General features: G+C 40.2%; 2 protein-coding genes across 2 annotated transcripts in view; both read left to right on the top strand.

Moving 5' to 3' along the window:
• The window catches only part of LOC138014569 (uncharacterized), a 78625-nt gene that overhangs the window by 58271 nt on the left and 613 nt on the right, over nucleotides 1-19741 (top strand). The window contains 33 exon segments of the mRNA XM_068861682.1: nucleotides 1289-1342; nucleotides 2010-2063; nucleotides 2332-2385; nucleotides 3259-3312; nucleotides 4537-4590; nucleotides 4752-4796; nucleotides 5261-5314; nucleotides 5758-5802; nucleotides 6481-6534; nucleotides 6618-6671; nucleotides 6772-6825; nucleotides 7004-7057; nucleotides 7660-7713; nucleotides 8034-8078; nucleotides 8239-8283; nucleotides 9146-9199; nucleotides 9437-9490; nucleotides 9864-9917; nucleotides 10940-10993; nucleotides 11091-11144; nucleotides 11573-11626; nucleotides 13026-13079; nucleotides 13666-13719; nucleotides 14370-14422; nucleotides 16225-16278; nucleotides 16615-16668; nucleotides 17137-17190; nucleotides 17466-17519; nucleotides 17920-17973; nucleotides 18075-18128; nucleotides 18651-18704; nucleotides 19110-19163; nucleotides 19609-19662. Of these exon segments, the coding sequence (XP_068717783.1) occupies nucleotides 1289-1342; nucleotides 2010-2063; nucleotides 2332-2385; nucleotides 3259-3312; nucleotides 4537-4590; nucleotides 4752-4796; nucleotides 5261-5314; nucleotides 5758-5802; nucleotides 6481-6534; nucleotides 6618-6671; nucleotides 6772-6825; nucleotides 7004-7057; nucleotides 7660-7713; nucleotides 8034-8078; nucleotides 8239-8283; nucleotides 9146-9199; nucleotides 9437-9490; nucleotides 9864-9917; nucleotides 10940-10993; nucleotides 11091-11144; nucleotides 11573-11626; nucleotides 13026-13079; nucleotides 13666-13719; nucleotides 14370-14422; nucleotides 16225-16278; nucleotides 16615-16668; nucleotides 17137-17190; nucleotides 17466-17519; nucleotides 17920-17973; nucleotides 18075-18128; nucleotides 18651-18704; nucleotides 19110-19163; nucleotides 19609-19660 (1743 nt within the window). The 3' untranslated portion in view covers nucleotides 19661-19662.
• Nucleotides 19708-19741, top strand: part of LOC138014561 (collagen alpha-2(I) chain-like) — a 13645-nt gene continuing 13611 nt past the window's right edge. Inside the window, exon 1 of the mRNA XM_068861669.1 lies at nucleotides 19708-19722. Within this exon, the coding sequence (XP_068717770.1) occupies nucleotides 19708-19722 (15 nt within the window). The remainder of the gene's footprint in view (nucleotides 19723-19741) is intronic.

Raw genomic sequence — 19741 nt, 5'->3', positions numbered from 1 at the left:
TCCGTTATCAGGTTGAGGCCGTTTTTACCTAGGTTATTAAATTGGTGATCCGTATTTTACCCAGGTTGAATACGCACTCGGATGAATTGAAGAAATCTTTTTTGGCGCCTAAATTAAGCCTAGAGGAAAAATAGGGTCAGGTTAGGATTAGGTTTGGTTATTGTACATGGATATCAATTGACTTATTATACAACAGTAAATAATGAAAAGAACTGTGTTGGGTTGAGCTTGTTCGTAGTTCTAGTGTAGTGGTGAAGAAGACACAGGGCTATAGATCGGGAGGGTCCGAGTTCGAATACCGGTAAGTGCATAGCATAGTTCTTTGTTCATTTACTATGTTGTAGTGTTAAGACTGAATGGATACGTGTATGCATACAGACATTGATAAGATGATACGAAGCATTAAGAAGATGAGTTGATATGCATACTACAGAGCTGTAGGGAAGGAAAAAGTGTTTCAGTCCTTTTGCCTTTTGGAAGGGGGGGGGGGGGGAGGGGGTTGATAGCTGCTTTAAACCAGGTAGAGTGAATATTCAACCGAGGAAAAATGAGGATCACCAGTTTAACCTAGGTATGAACGGATTCAACCTGAGACCGGATTTTGACCGACAACATACACGTTGTTTTTAGTTTTTGGCAAGAACTGACGATGAGAGAGAACACATCCAACATACATGTGCCTCTTACAGCGCCTTTTTTTTTTCAAGCTAAATTTAGCCCGTGGTCAAGATGCGCGGGGGTTTTAAGGAAGACCCCTGATTGGTTAGTTGTGATTACGTCATTCAAATTCGAAACCAAAATGGCGCGAAGCTTAAAGTAGATTGGAAAAAAAACTATTATGGGGCATGGGAATATGTTCTCTCCCCTCTGCCTCTATTGTTTTCGGTTCTTGGCCATTGACACATCGTCATCTTCAGCCCTCTTCGCTCCTAATCTCCTAATGTAGCCCTACTGAATCAACATGATAGGCGAAGAATGACGCCTAAATCGCTTTGACGTCTCAGAAAAAAAAAAGTTAAAAGAGAAACAACAATCGTACTGCACCTGCGGCAGTTTTTTTGTTGTCATCTGAGAAACAAAGCCATTTGTTTGGATGATTGTTTCTTTCTGTTATTAAGGGGGCGAAATAGTCATGCATTACAGGCTACGTAAAATATGTTTATCACTGAAAGGTGATCAAAGTTTTGCAGACAATATGAGTGAGTCGTTTTGATGATTTAACGCTGATTCATTGTTAGAAGGTTGCCTGGATACGCCTAGTAACGCCCATTACTTTGCTTTAATTAAGGGACATCCGGGACCTCCTGGTCCGCGTGGACGGATTGGAGCGAAAGGAAATCAGGTGCTCTATGACGTAGCATTTAAATAGATCATAACAACACATCCCCTTCACTTGCAAGAAGTCTTTGTTTCGTCTGCCCAAGCTTATAAAAACATAGATAATAAATAAACTTAGGTTATCAGCTGCAGACGTCTTAACTAAAATAACTGAACAGACCGTTTTCGGGTTACTCTCGTGCGAGCCCTGAACCAAGACCCTCATGCGCTTTGCACAGCTGTTATTGATTATATCAGTGAAATGGTTTAAACACATATATTCTCAAGGTAACATTTGTACAAAAGGCTTTCGATTTAATTTTTGAAAGCTAATTCTAACTTACCGTAATGCCCTAAGGACCACGTTCAGCCTATCCCTTGCACTCCACTCTAGGCCGCCGTTTGGTTTAGATCTAGCGACCCGCCCTCCCACCCCGCGAGGAAACCGGGTTTGTTTTTGAATTGCCTGCCCCAGAGTCTTCGTCTGGTTTGAGCTTGTCCCAAGCCAGAGCGATTTCCTGTACCTTAACATTTTCATGAATAACAATACCCAGGGCAGAATATTATACTATATTGCAGCTTTCTTAAAATTCGTGAACTTTTAAGAGATTTGAAAGTAAAATTCGGAGATATAGTTCATTTTAAAGTGAAATTTAAATGGCTTAAAATGATTTTGCTGTATAACAATTTAGGGCCGCAGAGGACAGATTGGTCTGTCCGGGTTGACTGGACCACACGGAAAAAGGGTAAGTCGTGATATGATAATTAACACAAATAATGCTCGTTTGCCAACACGCCACCTTGCGTTGTACGAATTACCACACAAGTGAGTGTAAGAACGTTTCAAAACACGAATTGATAAACTTAAATTAACCTCCGTACGAGAGAACTGATTTGCGATCTAATGACGGAATCGAGCGTCAGCCCTTCACCGGTCAAAGCAAATGGTAATTCCCGGTAACTCGAATAATCGTTTAATTAAGTAAAGCAAACAGTGAGTTTTTTTCCCTCCAGGGCTCTAGGGGACGCCGAGGACAGCCGGGGTTACCTGGCGAAATAGGACAAAAGGTGAAGGTTTGAGGTTTATGAGGTTCCAGCACTTGACTAAGTAGCCTGACTTCTGAATGTTATACACAATTGTGGTCTCATTCATACTGAAGCCCCTCAAGCTAATCCTGCCAAGCCGACTACATTCTGGAAAGGTCAGACCACAACACCGGGAACTCCGTGCCCTACGCCTTACGAATAGTGTGTGTGGGTTCTTTAACGTCCCACAGAATTAATGAACAAGGGCTGTGAGGCGGGACGTGACCTCCGGCTTACCGTCCTTATCGAAGAAGACTAGAAAGTCTTACCATTTGCAGATGTAGTTACAAAGTCAACACTTTCTCCTCAGTTTCAAGACTCTGATCACTTCGAACCCGCGACCTCCGGCAGGGAAGTCCAGTGCACTCTCGATTGAGCCAACTGGTCGGCGGTGTAGAGATACATTAGGGAGCTTACGAAACGAGGACGACGACGGCTACGAGGACTTCATTTAAAAATACAAGTTCGCTACGAAGCTATTTCATGTAGTTTCGCGTTAAAAATGTGTAGTAACTGTCGAGGAATTAAACTTGTATGAGTGGGTTGGAAGCGTAGAGAGAGAACTGAAAATTCATTGTCATGTGCTAACGTCCTCCAGAGAACCTTTAATTTGGTCATTTCACGTCGTCATTTAGGAGATGACGGCAAAGAAATGTACCAAAATGTAAAACGCACGTGCAGAGCGTGCAGAGCCATTATTTTTGCTCACTAAACCTATTGTTTTGTAGCGTCGTCGTTGCCGTCGGCGTCGTCGTTTCGTAAGCTCCCTATTATCAATATGGGGACTTTACTCTTAAAATTCTAGCTTATACAATGTTATTAGCAAGAGGTTAACATTGCCCTTCGTTGTAACAGGGACCTGAAGGAGTGGCAGGGTTTCCTGGAGCGCTTGGTTTAGCAGGACAAAAGGTAAATAAGGGAGAAGTGATCCTCGCATTTGTCTGGACAATTTAAACAATTGTCTCAGTCTTACAGACACCTGAAAGAGGTCATTTTCGAAATATTAATATTCAGCTTGATAGCGAGGCAAGGAGGACAAAAACAATGGAAAGATGTTTGCGATGTTGGCTCTGCCAACAGAGCCATGAAGCCACTCGGTTGGGAGGCCGTCAATAAGTTGGGCCCATGTGTTCCCGTGATAGCGGGCACGATGAAATAAATGCATCTATTGGAAGTGTTGGTTCATTATAATATAGACGTAATTCCAAGGGTTAGACGTGGGTGACCGTGAAGTTAACGTGCAAATAAAACAGTATCTTTAAAGACTGAGCTTCACAAACAATTTGGTAGATTATTGAAATGCGTATTTCGTACAATTACGCGCCTGTACGTATCATATAGAAGAAAAAATGACTGCAGGGGTCAAATATATATGGCTTAACGCCCTGTTAACAGATCAGAAGAAACCGAGATCCGACAGTAAGAAAGGGATCTGTCACATATGGTTGAGGGACCAACATCTCTCCCTCTCTGTCCGAAAGCTATTGTAGCTGTATAAGCGATCCGTGGGTTGAAATCTCGGGGTGCATCTTCTTGGTACGACGCTCTGGCAACGCGTCCGGATGTATTTGAAGCATTTGGTCTGCGCATGCGCTATTTTTCCGTGGCTACTAGTGCTTACTTTACGTGAATCACAATTACTGCGAAGGGAAGTAAAGTGAATTGAAGTTATTAGTCTTTCCCCCAGGGGCTTTTCAGGACTAATTTACAATGCTTTTTGTTGGGACTTTGGCCAGACTGCTTGTTACGTAGTGTATAATTTATTTAGGAAGTGAAAGATGCCCCTAACTAGATTAGATCAGACCACAACACCAGGGACAACGTCCCCTACTCTTTTCGAGAAGTGAGTGGATTCTTTAACATCCCTTAATATTTGGTTTCCAACAAGGACTATGAGGGGGGACCTCCGGTTTACAGTCCGAGAAGAAAGCCTAACCATTTGCGGGTGTAATTACAAAGGGAGCACTTTCTCATCAGTTGTTTACAGATACTGAGTGTTGGTCCACCCAGAGTCGAACTCTCGACCTCCCGAGGTGGATACCTGTCTAGGATACCTTCCTAATACTGTTCCTTTCCGGGACGGTTCCATTTTTGTTTTGTGTTGATTGATTGTATCATTGGTGTTATTATAAGGGCCATGAAGGATTGCCTGGGTTGGAAGGAAATCCTGGAGTGAAAGGTGATCAGGTAAAGTGCAAACTTTTGTCCCAGCCTTAAATGCCTTCGATCTTTCCTAATTTGTAGTATAAATGCGCAGGGATGGGTTGTTTCAGCAACCATTTCCTTACAAGCTTTGAAGCTTTGATAGCTAGTGTATCCAAAAGTTGTGAAATTCTTCATTTGTCTAGGGAGACGCTGGTGAAGTTGGGAAACCTGGAAAGCAAGGAGTGCAGGTACGCGCATTTAGATCTTCGTTTAGAAAATTGTAAACTTTTGGCTATTGTTGGTGAAATCCTTTTTCGCTCCTAACCAAAACGTAAAATTACAATCGAACTTCATCTTGCAGGTAAGTCTTGTTTAACTTTTAGATTAACTTTATTAAGGGCAACTAGAAACTTACTAAGTCTGAAGTTAAAGAAGCTACTTTTTGACATCTGAATCAAAGCGAGTGCGGTTGAAAGACTAGGGACGCTGGAAAATTAGAGGGAAGAAAAAACGGAAGAAATAGCGAATCTCAACTGGACGATACGTCTCTCTAACTTTAAAGGGAATGATGGGAGAGTAAAACCGTTTTCGAAACCGATATGGTTCAAGTAAGGGTAGATTAACGTGTAAAACGCCAAGAAGTACTTGTCTTTACCGGCGAGTGTGTACGAGTTAGACGTTGACATAATTTTGCATCGCTTCAATACAATAGGGATCACGTGGACAACCAGGAAAGCCTGGGGCTGCTGGAATGAAGGGGCAACAGGTCAGTTGTTTTGCTTTAATTTTCGTATTATAACAAAAAAAAAATCAAGTGGAGCTATGATCTTCGCAGTTATGAGCGCAATTTTTGCAATTGCGTAGAGAAGCCCCGTTGAAGTCCTGAATTGTTAAGGCTTCTCTACGCAATTGCAAAAATTGCGCTCATAACTGCGAAGATCATAGCTTCACTTGATTTCATATCCACAGTTCATATATGATTCATTTCATATACCATTTCATCACAAAAAAAAAAAGAAATATGACAAGCCCGACAACATGTTTACAAACTTCGTTATCAAGTCAGTACTTTCTTTATCAGAGTTAGGAGTATTATTGCTTCTTTTCTTGTTCACTCCCGCTTAAAATTCTCACATTCCCTCACCTTTTCAATAAAAAAAATTGATTCTCTTTGTTTAAAGTTAATTTTTAACTTCTGTACGTTTTCAGGGTTTTTCTGGCGAGGATGGTAGACCAGGAAGAGCAGGTGATCCGGTAAGCTCACCTGTGCCGGAATCCTACACATCGAATTATAACAAACTCATCGTTTTTGAAACTCTTTGCTCGCTAATACTGGCAATTTAAGGATTTACTCTACGGAGAAATGCGTTTTATTTGTGTTGGCGCGGGGATCACATTGTTGGACAAGTTATCATTTTTTGAACCCTGTGTAAAACAGGCAACGACTTTCCGTGGACCGAAAGAGGTTTAATAATGATCTCATAGCGAGAGGAAATCGAATACACCTTGTTCGAAAAGGGCCTCCATTTAAATATTCTTTTGTTTTTATTCAAATAAGCCCTTGATGCCTCGTTCTTAAGCTTAAAATTCAAAAGAATATTTTATCTTGAACGAGGCAACAAGGGCCAATTTGTATCCGCATAAATCAGCGGCCATTTTGGAATAAGGTGTATGCTGCTTGTTTTTGGTTCACCGAGAAAACTTGAAGAGGTTGTTAGCATGGAAGACTTGAATTTTTTAAGACCTTTCAAGGGTAAAACGACACCGGGCACTCGGTATGGCCATGTTTTGGATAGCCAGCTTTGCAGTCCGATTTATTTTGCTATAGTTACACTTTTTTTCTCCCCGTTTCCACGGGTAGTCTGGTCCAGTGAAGGGACTTGAAAATATTTAGCAGAGAAAGGTAACTTTTTTTATAATATACTTTCTTAGGGGACAACTGGATCACCCGGGCTCCTCGGATTACAAGGTGCTACGGGAATGAAGGTGAAGGCTCAAGCGGTAAAATATATGGTTCTTTTAAAGAGAAGGGGTAAATGTATCTAAGTCTTTTTCCTTTGTTATTCCAGGGATTAGAAGGGAGAGACGGGGCATCTGGAAATGTGGGAATTAGAGGAACAAAGGTACGACGATGTAACGTTGAAATTATGCCTTCTCGCTATCAGAATTCTTCGTCTTCATTTCTATTTTTATGACAAAATGAGTGAATGCATTTGTTAACAGGGTGACAAGGGACAGAAAGGACTTTTAGGTTCCCCAGGAAGAACAGGACGAGCTGTAAGCGAACGCGAATAAATTAGATTTGTCGAGTTCAAGAAGTACTTTGCAATTTTAACCTCTTGAAATCCCGTAATGGTTTTTTTGAATTTTGTCTTTTATATAGCGATCTTTCCACGATGGAGATTATAAAAGTACAGTCGTGAGTAACGTAACTGTTTTACTTGTATGGTTCCAGGGCTATCCAGGAGAGCAAGGTTCCATGGGTCCCCCAGGGCGTCAAGGACAAGTGGTACTTACTTTATACATTTTTTTGAGAACGTTCCTTATAATAAAGTTCAGCCTGAGATGAACCAGAATTTTAAGAGCATATTAAGAACATACCCACACTGAGAGTAAGTTAAGAGCGTCTTTGTTTGCTCAATTTGTTGTTGTTGTTTTTGTTAGTAGTTTAAAGTGGCTGCCCCTGTGACCAAAAATTCAATTCTTATTTTTCTTTGGATTTCAAAACTATGTTAACTACACACTAAGCGACCAAAGTTTTAAGCCTTGATTTTTTTACCTGTTTATTTTAACAGGGATTTTCGTATTTAATGCTCCGCCGTTACTAACTTTAAGTTCTTGGGAGAGCTGGTTCGAGGAGAAAATGACGTCAAAGGCTCACTAGTTGAAGAATGCAATGTGTGTGTACGCCGCAGAACTAATATGCAGCACGGGAGTTTTGGGCTTTCAGACTTTTAAATTTGCGTTTTGCATATACAAATGTTCTCGTGTATATGAAGTGTATTGTCATTTTTGCTGTTAAAGAGTATCGTCTCTTGCATAATATTGTTTCAATCAAAGCTAAGTAAATTAATTATTCTTGCTGATTATCAACGCGAGCGATTTTCTTAGGGTCCACCGGGAGCTCAAGGACCAACAGGGTTTGCAGGACGGAGTGGCCGGCGTGTAAGTGAGACCTCGATATTACATATGTTGTATTTAGGGCGCGTTCGATTGAACCTATTCCGGAATAAGAATACGTGGAGTGATGATTAAAACGGTATGTTTGGCGCTTTTCGAAGGAGCAAGGATAACAAAAATATGTTTAAAATAGCATTTTCGCAGATATTTGACAATTTTAATGTGAATCTCCGTAAAAACGAATGATTTCTAGCTTATATTCCATGTATTCCTATTCCAGAATACGGTCAATCGAACACACCCTTAAATGAAAGCCAAGAAAGTTCTTCTTTCATTGTTAGACCTTGGATTTGTTTTGTTATTAGGGACTCAGGGGAGAGCATGGAAAGAACGGAAAGCCAGGTCTTGTGGTAAGCTATTGTAGTTCGACATGCATGCACTCTGCTCAATTTTTTTCAATGCCACTTTAATTTCACCGACTCGTTGGATGAACATGGATCGAAAAAATGCCAAAAAGAAACTAAAGGAAAGATTTTGAGACGCTTAACCAGATTTAAACTATTTAAACAGGGTGAGCGCGGACCAACTGGAACAATCGGACTTCCTGGACCACCGGCAAGTGCCAATTCATATGTAATAGTGAGCTTGAGCTACGACAACAGCGACGGCAACGAGAACGTCACAAATTTGCATATTTAGTGAGAGAAAACAATAGCTTTGCACACTTTGCACGTGCGTTTTTCACTTTTGTCCATTTCTTTGCCGTCGTCAGCAAAACAACAACGTGAAAGAGGCAAATTTGAAGTTCTATGAAGAACGTCAGCAGTTAAGGATAAATTTTCATTTTTTCTCCTAAATTAAGCGCCGTTCCGACCAGTGTCATTTTTGAGGAACTGCTACACCCTTGTCACATCAAAAAGGTTGAAGTAGTCGTGAAGTGATTACAACAACGTGAATTTATGTTTTGAGATGACGTTCTCGTTGCCGTCGCCGTCGCCGTCATCGTTGCTTAAGCTCCTATTAGGGAGCTTACGAAACGAGCACGACGACGGCTACGAGGACTTCATTTAAAAATACAAGTTCGCGTTATTCATATCACTACGAAACTATTTTATGTTCGTGTCGCGGTAAAAATGTGTAATAACTGTCGATGAATTAAACTGGTATGAGTGGGTTGGAAGTGTAGAGAGAGAACTGAAAATTCATCGTCATGTGCTAACGTCCTCCACAGAACCTTGAATTTGGTCATTTCGCGTCGTCATTTAGGAGATGACGGCAAAGAAATGTACCAAAATGTAAAACGCACGTTCAGAGCGTGCAGAGCCATTGTTTTTGCTCACATAACCTATTGTTTTGTAGCGTCGTCGTTGCCGTCGGCGTCGTCGTTTCGTAAGCTCTCTAATATCTCTTGTATTGTGCGTGCGCTCTCTGCTGAGGGCTAATTAATATACATGTTTTCAAACAATCTTTCAAACAGGGTCCTAGTGGTCGTGTTGGTAAAAGGGGAGCTGACGGAGGCGATGGACAAGTGGTAAGGAAATATAAGTGTTATGATACAAAACTGTGACTCTTCTTCGTCTTACTCCCTTTATTTAGCTGACGACATTCAAACCATCGGATCCGCTGATGTTTTAAAACATTTAGCCTTCGTTAACCTTGCTAACGATTGGGTAGTCTAGAGCTGTAAGCACGCGACGTGCAGCAATTCAATCTTGTAATGATTATGGTAGGGAAAACAAAGCCAACCTTTCTCTCTAATGTCTACCAGGGTCCTCCAGGAGAACATGGACGAGTTGGACGACATGGAAGGCCGGGTTTAAGGGTAAGTGTACCAAAGAAATATTAGAGTCACCGGAAGCGGACCAATCGAGTCATGGCCCTTTGTCTGTTCAGGGGCGGATCTAGGGGGAGGGTGCATGGGGTGTGCACTCCCCCGCCCTCCTACCCTGGGAAAACCTGCGGCTTCCAAATGCAACTGGTATTCTGCCAAAAAAAAAAAAAGAAAAAAAAGGGCCCACGCAAGGGCACGCCATTCCTTAGTGGTGCACCCCCTCCTGACAAAAATCCTGGGTCCGCCCCTGCTGTTACACAGTAAAATAGCGACTTCAAAATTCACGTTCTCTTCGATCTGCTGATTTTCAAGCAAACGCATGATACAGTGAAAGTTGATTGATAGATTTGCCTTCTATGTGCAGGGATTAAGAGGGATGCGTGGAAGAAAGGGACGCTTAGGAACGAAAGGAGAAAAGGTAAAATGAAACGAGAGTTAGAAGGATCGTTGCAGTTAGATAAGCACTTAAGAAGTTGCCAGTAGGTCTGAAAAAATCCAGACTTGGACGGGATTCGAACCCATGGCCATGCGGTTGCGATTTTACTTCCTTATTCAAAAATGGCCGCCATTTTAGTGCTCTTTTGTTTGCTTGCAAATTTAGCCCTTGTTCCCTCGTTCTATTCAACATTAAACGAGGCATCAAGGGGTTATTTTCAAGGAAGCAAAAGAAGACTAAAATTGTAGCCATTCTGGAATAAGGTTCATGAGCTATCAAACCAGCGAGTCCAAGTTACATGCTTTAGGACGGTGCCTACTATTGTCATTGCGCATACGTTCTGCGCATCTCGAGATGCTCGGATTTCCCACGGATTGTGCTTATTAATACAGGGATATTTTTGCGCGGTTTAAAACTATGCGGAGAAAGCAGAACTTAGCAAGTGCTCTTGGTATCCAAAAAGGTAATTGGGGGTAACCATGCATTTATTAGATATAATTAAGCTTCAATTTGGAAAAGAACGCTATACGTTGCTCTGTATTTTAAAGCTTTTTATAAATATGGTTGATTAATTATCCTTGAAAAATGCGTGGTTACCCCAAAATTTCCTTTTTGGATTTCCATAACACTTGTTAAGATCTGCTTTCCCCGCATTTTCATAAACCCCGCAAAAATACCTTTGAATTAGTACTGAGGCACCGTCCTTAAAGAGGTGAATGAAATGGACGGAAGACCTTAGACAGCAATGACCAGAACCAGGTTGCTGACCAAGGGTTTTCGTTAAAGCGTTGGTTTGCTGGGGGTACTCAGTCTTGGGGGCTCAGAAAACCTGGTTGTGGTCATTGTTATTTAAGGTTTTCGAAATGGACACCCAACGTGTGAAGAAAGATAAAATGGTTCAGCAAAGGTAAAAATGGCTAAAGTACATATAAGCAAACCTGGAATCTCACCCCTAGCCATCTAACAAACAAAAACGTGAAAATTTGCATTGATTTCTCATACAGGGTGGTGTTGGATTTGTCGGATTGCCTGGCAGGAACGGTAAAGACGGAACACCGGTGTGTAACGGGGTCCACTGTCCGTTAATCGCTTTACCTTCGAATTAAGCCCGACAGCATTTTTGTAATATTCTCTTGATTTTCTCGCATTTCAAAGGGTGACGATGGACGACCAGGTTCTATTGGACAACCAGGAATACGAGGACCAAAGGTTAGGGGCTATATGCTACTCTGCATACTGCCAGTCTAACATTATTTATTCAGAAAATTCTCTTTTATCAAAGAAAGTTGATAAAGGCAAATTAACTACCGTAAAATAGATTTGCCAGCTGGCGAAGTACATTTTGAGCGTCAGCCCTTCTTCAGAGCGGGCATTTGCGGGTTGTTACTGGTTAATATAGGTGATAGAGGAGCTATCCCATCGGTGGAACCTTTGGTGATCACATGATACATGAACAAATTAATTGAACGAAAAGAGTTTATTGGTTCCGTAAGGATTAAGACTGCATTGTAGTACCATTATTTCTATTTTTATTATTGCAACATGATGTGAAATGCTCTCAAAAACGGAGACCTTTTGTCCGTTAGAAGGATGCAAAGACTTCAAAAGTAATACTTATAATTCATATTATTCAACAGGGTAAAGACGGCAATGATGGAAATCCTGGGCTCCCAGGAAAGCAAGGAGATGAGGTGAGCATTATGTACAAACCCCTTTTTTATCACTTTAAGGGCGTTCGCGCGAAAATTTTTCAACATTGATTTTTTTCTGCAACTTTTACCACTGTAAGATGATGAGTTAGTTACGTCAGAAATGTAAAAAAAATGGGGGGTCACCGACTTCGTTTTGGAGAGAACATGCCCAGAAAACATCCAAAATGTGACAAAATCGGGCTTCGTTAGCGAATAAGGCCAGTGTCTGTAAACCCAAATATATTGCAATCAAATCTTTGAAGTGTCTGAAATCTTCTCTGCCAAATATTATTTAAGTGGACTTATTAAGTGAATTTAGTCAACTGGTGAGGTTCCTTAAAGATCAAGTTCGCATTTAGCGACCACAGTTTCACGCGCCTTGCAGCCGCAAGATGGCAGGATTTGATGTCCCGTGAGCAGAAATCTTGAAATTTTTTTAACTTCTTACATTGATTTTTGTTCATTTTTGGACAACGTGGAGAGAAATGTAAATAAAATCCGTTTCTGGAAAGAAAAATAGGGGTCACCGAACGTCCAAGACCGTTAAATCCAGGCAAAGCTATACCAATGGCCTTTTGCCCTATCATTTCTCATTTTATTACTTAGCGCGCGCGCTCGTGTATGACGTGGCGTGTGCATTTGCGTGCGCAGTAAGGATGCGCAGGAACAATTGGCGCGAACCTCCTTAAGGGCCCACTGACGTATTTTTTGGGGTGCGTTGATAAAGATGTAATGGTTAAGTAATTTGAGAGAATTTGGCATTATTTTGGTCAGTTTCCAATTTTTGTAAGCCAATGACCCTAAATATGACGTCATCATGCCACGCCCATGGTCACGTGACCAATAAAAGAAAACTCTAAATTTGTCTCCGTGCTACGCAATTTGGTTATTTAATCGATGGTTTGATAATTTGTATTCGTTTTTGCATCCAGCCCAGCATGGTTTTCTTTTTATTTTGAAAAATGTTCTTTTTAAAGACATAAACGATACTGAAATACCCATAACTTTTTCAAAAAAGATGATTTGAAAAATTCAATGCTTAGCTACATTCAGTATTTGGGGGTGAAACGTGCCATGTAAAAAAAAATTAATTCAATTTAAAGACCGCTGGAAATTTAGCTTTTTCTCAAAACCGGAAGCCAGTTCGTTTACGCATGCGCAGTTGATCTGAGAACGAGGGCGAGGAAAACCTTCGATGCAAACAACAGTTCGTGTGGTGACTTTTGCTTGTGAGTGGGTTTTCTTGTCAGCTCATGATATGATTACGCCAGTTACCGGAAGTGACATTTCACTTCCTTAGCAACGAGTGAAAAATCCGTCTGTGGGCCCTTAAGCCTGCAAAAAACGACTCGCAGTATACGTAGCCAGTGACAAAGCCAGAGGCCTACTTTTTTTGAAGGGTATACAAGGGTCACCAGGAACTCCCGGGATCCCCGGATTGACAGGACCAACAGTAAGTTATTGTAACGAATCTTTGCTGACGTCATTGTTTACATTTTTGTTTCGTTAACATACGATTTTGCGCCCAGAAGGCATCTTGCTTTTTGCAAGTTTACTTCAAAAGGTAAATCAACTTGTTAAACTTGGTAAAATCTCCAATTTTAAGCGTTTTGGCTTTCATACCGAGCCAGTTATTAGCCAGCAAAAACTGATAAATTATTGGGTGGCACCGACGCTAGTGATCCAATGTATTCCTTGTAATATAAATTTTCGAATTTTCAAAGCATCTTTGCCTTATGGTATGTGGTAAGGGCTTAATCGTTCCGTCATTGCAGCACGAGGAGAAACTCTTCCTCGCTGAATCCCAGAGAAAAAATGAAATAGCACGTAAGAAGCTCTTTGGGATCTTCTGGACACTTTCCGTGCGAAATACCATTTTCTTCGTACGTTTTTAACAGATGAAGAACTGAATAATATTCTAATATTCAAGGTTCTGAGTAGATTAAGTCAAAATTATACTACCTTTTTCAGTGAATTGTTTATATCGATAGCTTCAAAATGGCCGGTAGATATGACGTATCTGTATAATTTTGTTACAGGGTCCTTTAGGACCTCGTGGCCCTCAAGGAGAGAAAGGAATTTCTGGTCCTAAGGTGTGTTCCGTCTTTGCTTGATTTCAGTTGGTTACTCTTGACTATCGTGATAATAAACAATTGGGATTACAACTTGCAATGCCAATCGAATCACGGATTTGATGCAAACGAACCAAGCGCTTTCTGCCGGCGCAAAGCACAGCCGAGAAAGGAATACGGTTTAGTGACAATTGCATCATATTTGCGAAAAAGGCAAGCTGTTTTCGAAAGCTAGTGCAAGAATGACGCTTCTCTTTGATAACGAGGTTGAATCGAAGTGAGCTCAAAACTATTTCATCATCAACTTATTTCTGAAAGAGTTGCTCAGCAAGTTAATAGGCCATTTTCGAAATTTCAAATGTTTACCTTGATAGTGAGGCAGTGAGGACAAAAAGAATAGAAACGCGTTTGAATGAATGTGAAAATATTGTATATCAACCACTTTCCTTTGTCTTTATCCTCTAAACCTCTCTTTAAAGCTGGATTTTAATATATCGAAAAAGGCCATTAGTGCAACGCAGTTTATGTGTCAATTATTAAGCTAAGTTCGAACTTGACTACCGTGTGTTTTATAAAGAGAAAATCATTGATACTCTAGAATCTAAACCGAAAGTCATTTTCAAACACAATTTGAATGCAAGATAATATAACATCTTTCTTTATTTCCCTAGGGCTCTAAAGGGAAGGCGGAAATTTTGGAGAAAAAGGCCAAGCTGGAGGATTGGTATTGTGGCTCAATTAAATATTGAATTATCAAAAGATGAAGTTAACATATCCATGAGAATTCGATATGAACATCAGTCGTAAATGGTTTGAACCCAGGAGTCATATCATAATTAACGCACCAATCACTGTTTAGTTTTCCCAGCCAATTACATCTAGGCTCAACTGACGGTCAACCAATCAACACGAATAAGTTGACCAATGACATCTACGACCGGAGTTCTTATAGTATCTACTGACGTTACACAAATCACATGACCCTGAAGATGTCTTCCGCTCAGGTTGTCGAAACGTCAGTCAATGTCATCTCAAACAGTCCTTCTCAGGACCACACTCACCCGGACGATCATACTTTACTTAATTATGATGAAACGATGAAATGATAAATGAAATGAATCATACATGAACTGCGGATATGAAATCAAGTGAAGCTCTGATACTCGCAGTTATGAACGCAATTTTACGAATTGCGTAAAGAAGCCTGAAAATTTCAGGACTTCAACGGGGTTTGAATCAGTGTCCTAGCTATACCGGTGCGACACTCTAACCAACTGATCCCCGTTGAAGTCCTGAATTTTTTAAGGCCTCTTTACGCAATTGCTAAAATTGCGTTCATAACTGCGAGGATCATAGCTTCACTTGATTAATTATGATGATCATCAATCTTCTAATCAGCCATAGTTTGGTGCTACTCTAGTTTGGAGAAATATGAATGTAGCTACAAGGCTTTGAATTATAATTTATTATATAGATATTGATGAAATACCAGGATTTCTCCTTTTACTAAAATATTATATCTTCACCGCGCGCAGTGAACATATTTTTATTTTTCACATGTGAGGATATAGGTGTTGTCATGGTGACCAACACGATTACCCAATAAAACACGAGCTTTCTCTTCATTTTAAGATACTTTTGTGCTTTAATATAATTCTTCTCTACTACATTAACATTTTATTGCAAAATTTGACATTATCGTGATTTGTTTTTCATAACTTTCGTATTTTATTTCATGTTACACAACATGCGTGTTTTAGCGGTTGGTGACCACTTTTTCATCATTTCGAAAATGAATGAAACAAGTTGTTTTAAATCTAGACATTTCATCAATATCTATATAATAAACAGAACATTACATGGCCGCTTGGGGATAAGAATTTTATCTTCTCGTGCTGAAAGTATCTCTCACTCGTTCGCTTCGCTCACTCGTGAGAGATACTTGCAGCACTCGAAGATACAATTCGTATCCCCGCGCGGCCATGTAATATCCTCTATTTCTTAGGCTACATTCATAATTCTGCAATCCAGAATTGCATCAAACTAACCTGGTTACAGTGTAAACGTCGACATACATCTATCTACATCGCCCAGAATGCCGCGACACATACGGGACTTTTCTTCCCTTTGTGGCATTAAATTTGAAAGATAATAATAAAGACAATCACAGGAAAGAAGTCGGGAGGACCACTTGAAAATTCCTCGCTTTTGGGCTCATAAGTCTGTGTAAAGTTTAGTTTGCATATGGCTTTGGAAGTTGAATGAAAATAAGACAGTTTTCACATTGATGATTCTTGCAACCGACTCTCGCTGCTCGGAGATTTTATCCATGAACTTTTTCGGACAAAGTCAGTTGTTTCATGGAACGTCAAATGTGGCGAAACCTTTTAAGAAAGAAAACCTGGACAGTTTCGCTTCAAAGCTGTTGCTTAATTAAATACCAATTTTCATTTTCATAGTTCATTAGAAACGAACACGAGCACGTTTCAATTGCATTGAAAATTTTCTATGTATTTTGCACCACAGGGGTATGAAGGTTTTGCTGGAGAAACCGGTGACATGGGATCATCAGGTGACCCGGTGAGTCCTCAACTAGAACTTCGTAAAGTATTGAGCCAATTAAGAAATTTAGGGTTTTTCAAGGGACATCATGGTTTCTTGAAGATTAATTAACGAGACTGATTAAGGTAAGGGCGGAGCGGAAGAAAGATGCAGTGCAAACAAATGAATGAATTGATGAATAAAACGACAAGGATATGCACGCGTGCAGGAAGGAAAGAACTGGTGCATTAGCGAATGAATAACTGAAGTAAGCTAAGTCAGCGACTTAATTATCGGTGGGATAAATGAACGAATGAATAATTGAATGAAGATCAAAACTGTCTAATTTTTCTGAATTTAATTGTTTTTATTTAGGGTCCAAGAGGAAGTCCAGGGATGCCAGGACGTACCGGTGTTCCAGGAAGACCGGTAGAGAATGAGTGTGCGAGAATTTGTAATTCGTGTTCCCAAGGTTCTCAGCTTCAGGGTGCATTAGTGCGAAAACGCTGACGTCTCGAATGTTAATAACAACGACAGGAAGTTGATCTTCTTCTCTTTCAGTACTTTGACTCGATATCATAATGTTTAAGTAGTCGAGTTTTATTAAATTTAAGATCTTATCTCAAAGTCAAATTTCTAAATCGAAGCTTTCGACTGCATGTATGAGAGTCTTCGTCAGCAAAATGAGCTCTCTGTTGTCACATGACAACAAATGATCAAAAATGGTTTCAAAAAGTCCGCAAGAAGGAACTTTCCTAGTATTGAAACAGTGATTTTTTTTAATGTTCGTCTTATGCAGGAACGTTCCATCAAGTACAATGAGTACCCTTTTATGAAGTCCTTGAAACGAACGTTCTTACGGTTTAAGCTCGCTTTTATTCTTCTATGACTTCTAAGGGCCGTGACGGTGAACCAGGGCAGGATGGAAGACCGGGAATGCGTGCATCGAAGGTTCGTCATGAAAAATATAATGTCGCTTTTATTCTTCTAAGGGCCCTGACGGTGAACCTGACCAGGACACGATGGAAAACCGCGAAAATGATTTAGTAAAAATACACAGTTGTAAAGTATAAAGTTGTGATATCAAAGTGCACTTGGGGAATCGTGAAAATGGGTTTTTCTACGTCTGGCCATGTACACCAAAACGGTGTAACTCGATTATTTCTATGCTATCAGATGTTATTGTGGTTGCTAGTATTAAGGTTTAGCGTATGCCATTTCTCCAGGGAGCTCGAGGACCCAATGGAAAATCAGGAAAGCCTGGAGCTCCTGGACTACCAGTAAGTAACTGAAAAGAGATTGTTCAAACTATTGATCACAGAAAAGCTTAGTAATTTGTGTCACAAAAAAATTAAAAATTGTCGCAGATAGAAAATTCATGCACATTACAATTGATACAAAGTTAATATTTGATTGGCTGTTAAATTAGAGAAGCTGTGGAGAAAAAATGAGCCTACTAGAAAATGCGTGGTTACCCCCAATTTTATTTTTTGATTTCAATAACACTTGTAAGGTCTACATTTCCCGCATAATCATAAACCGGGGCAAAAATACCTTTGAATCAGTAGGCACCGTCCTTAACGATAATCGAAAATAATACTCTCTACAGGTGAGTTATGGAACAATAGACTAAGATGACGGTGATAACGATAATAACGATAATACTTTTTCATTCTGCAGGGCTTGGGTGGTTCAAACGGTGAACCCGGAAGACAAGGAAAAGATGGACCCCCGGTTAGGACCAACGCCGGTTACCTTTATTATATACTATTACACAAATTTACATTATTCTAATGAAGTTGGTTACTATGGTTCATGTTTTTATTAATACATAGGGACCGTCTGGACCTCCGGGAATTTCTGGACCAAAAGGGGAGAGAGGAAAATCGGTAGGTTTCAATAACCACTGCCTGCATACCTCCTTCATATATCGTTACCCTCGTCAAGGGACATTAACTCGGAAGATCATTCTTATGAGACCACATCCTTCATTAATAAAACCGATGAATTAATGAAGATATCATGTAGGTGGCTCAGGTTCAGGGTCACTTTATTCCAAACCGAGAATTATGGTGATGTTTACAAAAATACAAATAAACCATAAGGGTTACAGGATGTGTGTGGTGACCAAGTAGCAAAGGCTTTCGAGTAGCAAGTGCTTTCTGTGGCGCCCGGGAGGTGCCCATCCAAAGCAAGGTGAAAGACAAAAAGTAAATTACATGTTGATGAATTACACTGAAAGAAACAATTTTCGACAAGCAACTGACCAAATGTTTTTTATTTTATTTTAAAAATTTCAAATCTTTGTTACGACCAAAACACTAGCTGGACAGAAGTGTACTGAGAGAAATAGGCAAAGGAAGTGTTAAAAATGCTTACACGGAAGTGAAAGTTTTAATTTCTTTATTCAGGGAATGCCTGGAATTAGTGGCCCACCTGGAATTCCAGGATCAGATGGTGAACTTGTGAGTAAATAGAAAGATTAAGCATTGCATGTACGGCAAACGCCAATGGCGAGACTAAAATTAGCATTTTGCCAAAATTAAGGGGAAGGTACGGCCTTGAAAACGTTTCATTGCATCGAAAGGTCTTTACCTGTGTTGTCATACTTGACTACCCATTAAATAACCAACCCTAACGCTTCAAAAAAATACCTTTTTACATCGAAAACCGCCATCTTTGTTTTTGTGTAGTAATCGAGTCTGTGATGTAGCAATACTGAAATTCTGGCTAAAATGCATGTAAACGACGAAAACACAGGCGAGGAGAGCGATATTCACCCGATTATATACTTTAATCTTAATCCAGAGAGTATTGTCCTCGTCACTATTCAGTAATTCTCTGCTAATTAATTATGTTTTTTTTTCCAGGGAGACCAAGGGTCTGATGGGGGACCTGGAACTCCTGGTGACCCTGGATATCGAGTAGGTTGCCGGTTTCATGGTTCTAAATATTGGTTATTTTCACATGAATGCATGACAGAAGATACGAATTTACATGACGTTTTTAACGCCGAAGACGACAGCGATAACAATGATGTCGACTTTGAATAAGTGACAGTTTTTTTTATAATGGTGACCGCCACATACAGTAACGCAGTCTTCGGGTCAGATGTATATCGGCCCGTAAATTCCAATACAGCCAAAATGCTGCCTTTTGTATTTAAATTACAGAATGGCATTTAATTCCGTATTTTAGATACGGACTACTAATTCACCAACTAAATCATCCGTTAAATGCGAACTGAGTCAGATGAAATATTCACAGGAATTCTATATGGCATTGACAATAGTTCGCTTACGGTAATCCGAATGAAATACCTTTTGGCCAACGGAAGATCTGCTTGTTTCTTTCGGTGCCCTGCTTCAGGGATTTCCAGGAGAACCTGGGACAGATGGTGACCAAGGGCCCAAGGGACTAACTGTAAGTAGTATTTATAATTTAAATTTGAGTTTATCCAATAAAATCATGTTTACCTCTAGAGTGACATACCTTACAACTA

Source organism: Montipora capricornis, chromosome 1, assembly GCF_036669925.1.
Source record: "Montipora capricornis isolate CH-2021 chromosome 1, ASM3666992v2, whole genome shotgun sequence".
NCBI classification, from domain to species: domain Eukaryota; kingdom Metazoa; phylum Cnidaria; class Anthozoa; order Scleractinia; family Acroporidae; genus Montipora; species Montipora capricornis.
This window is presented reverse-complemented; position numbering and strand designations above follow the sequence as displayed.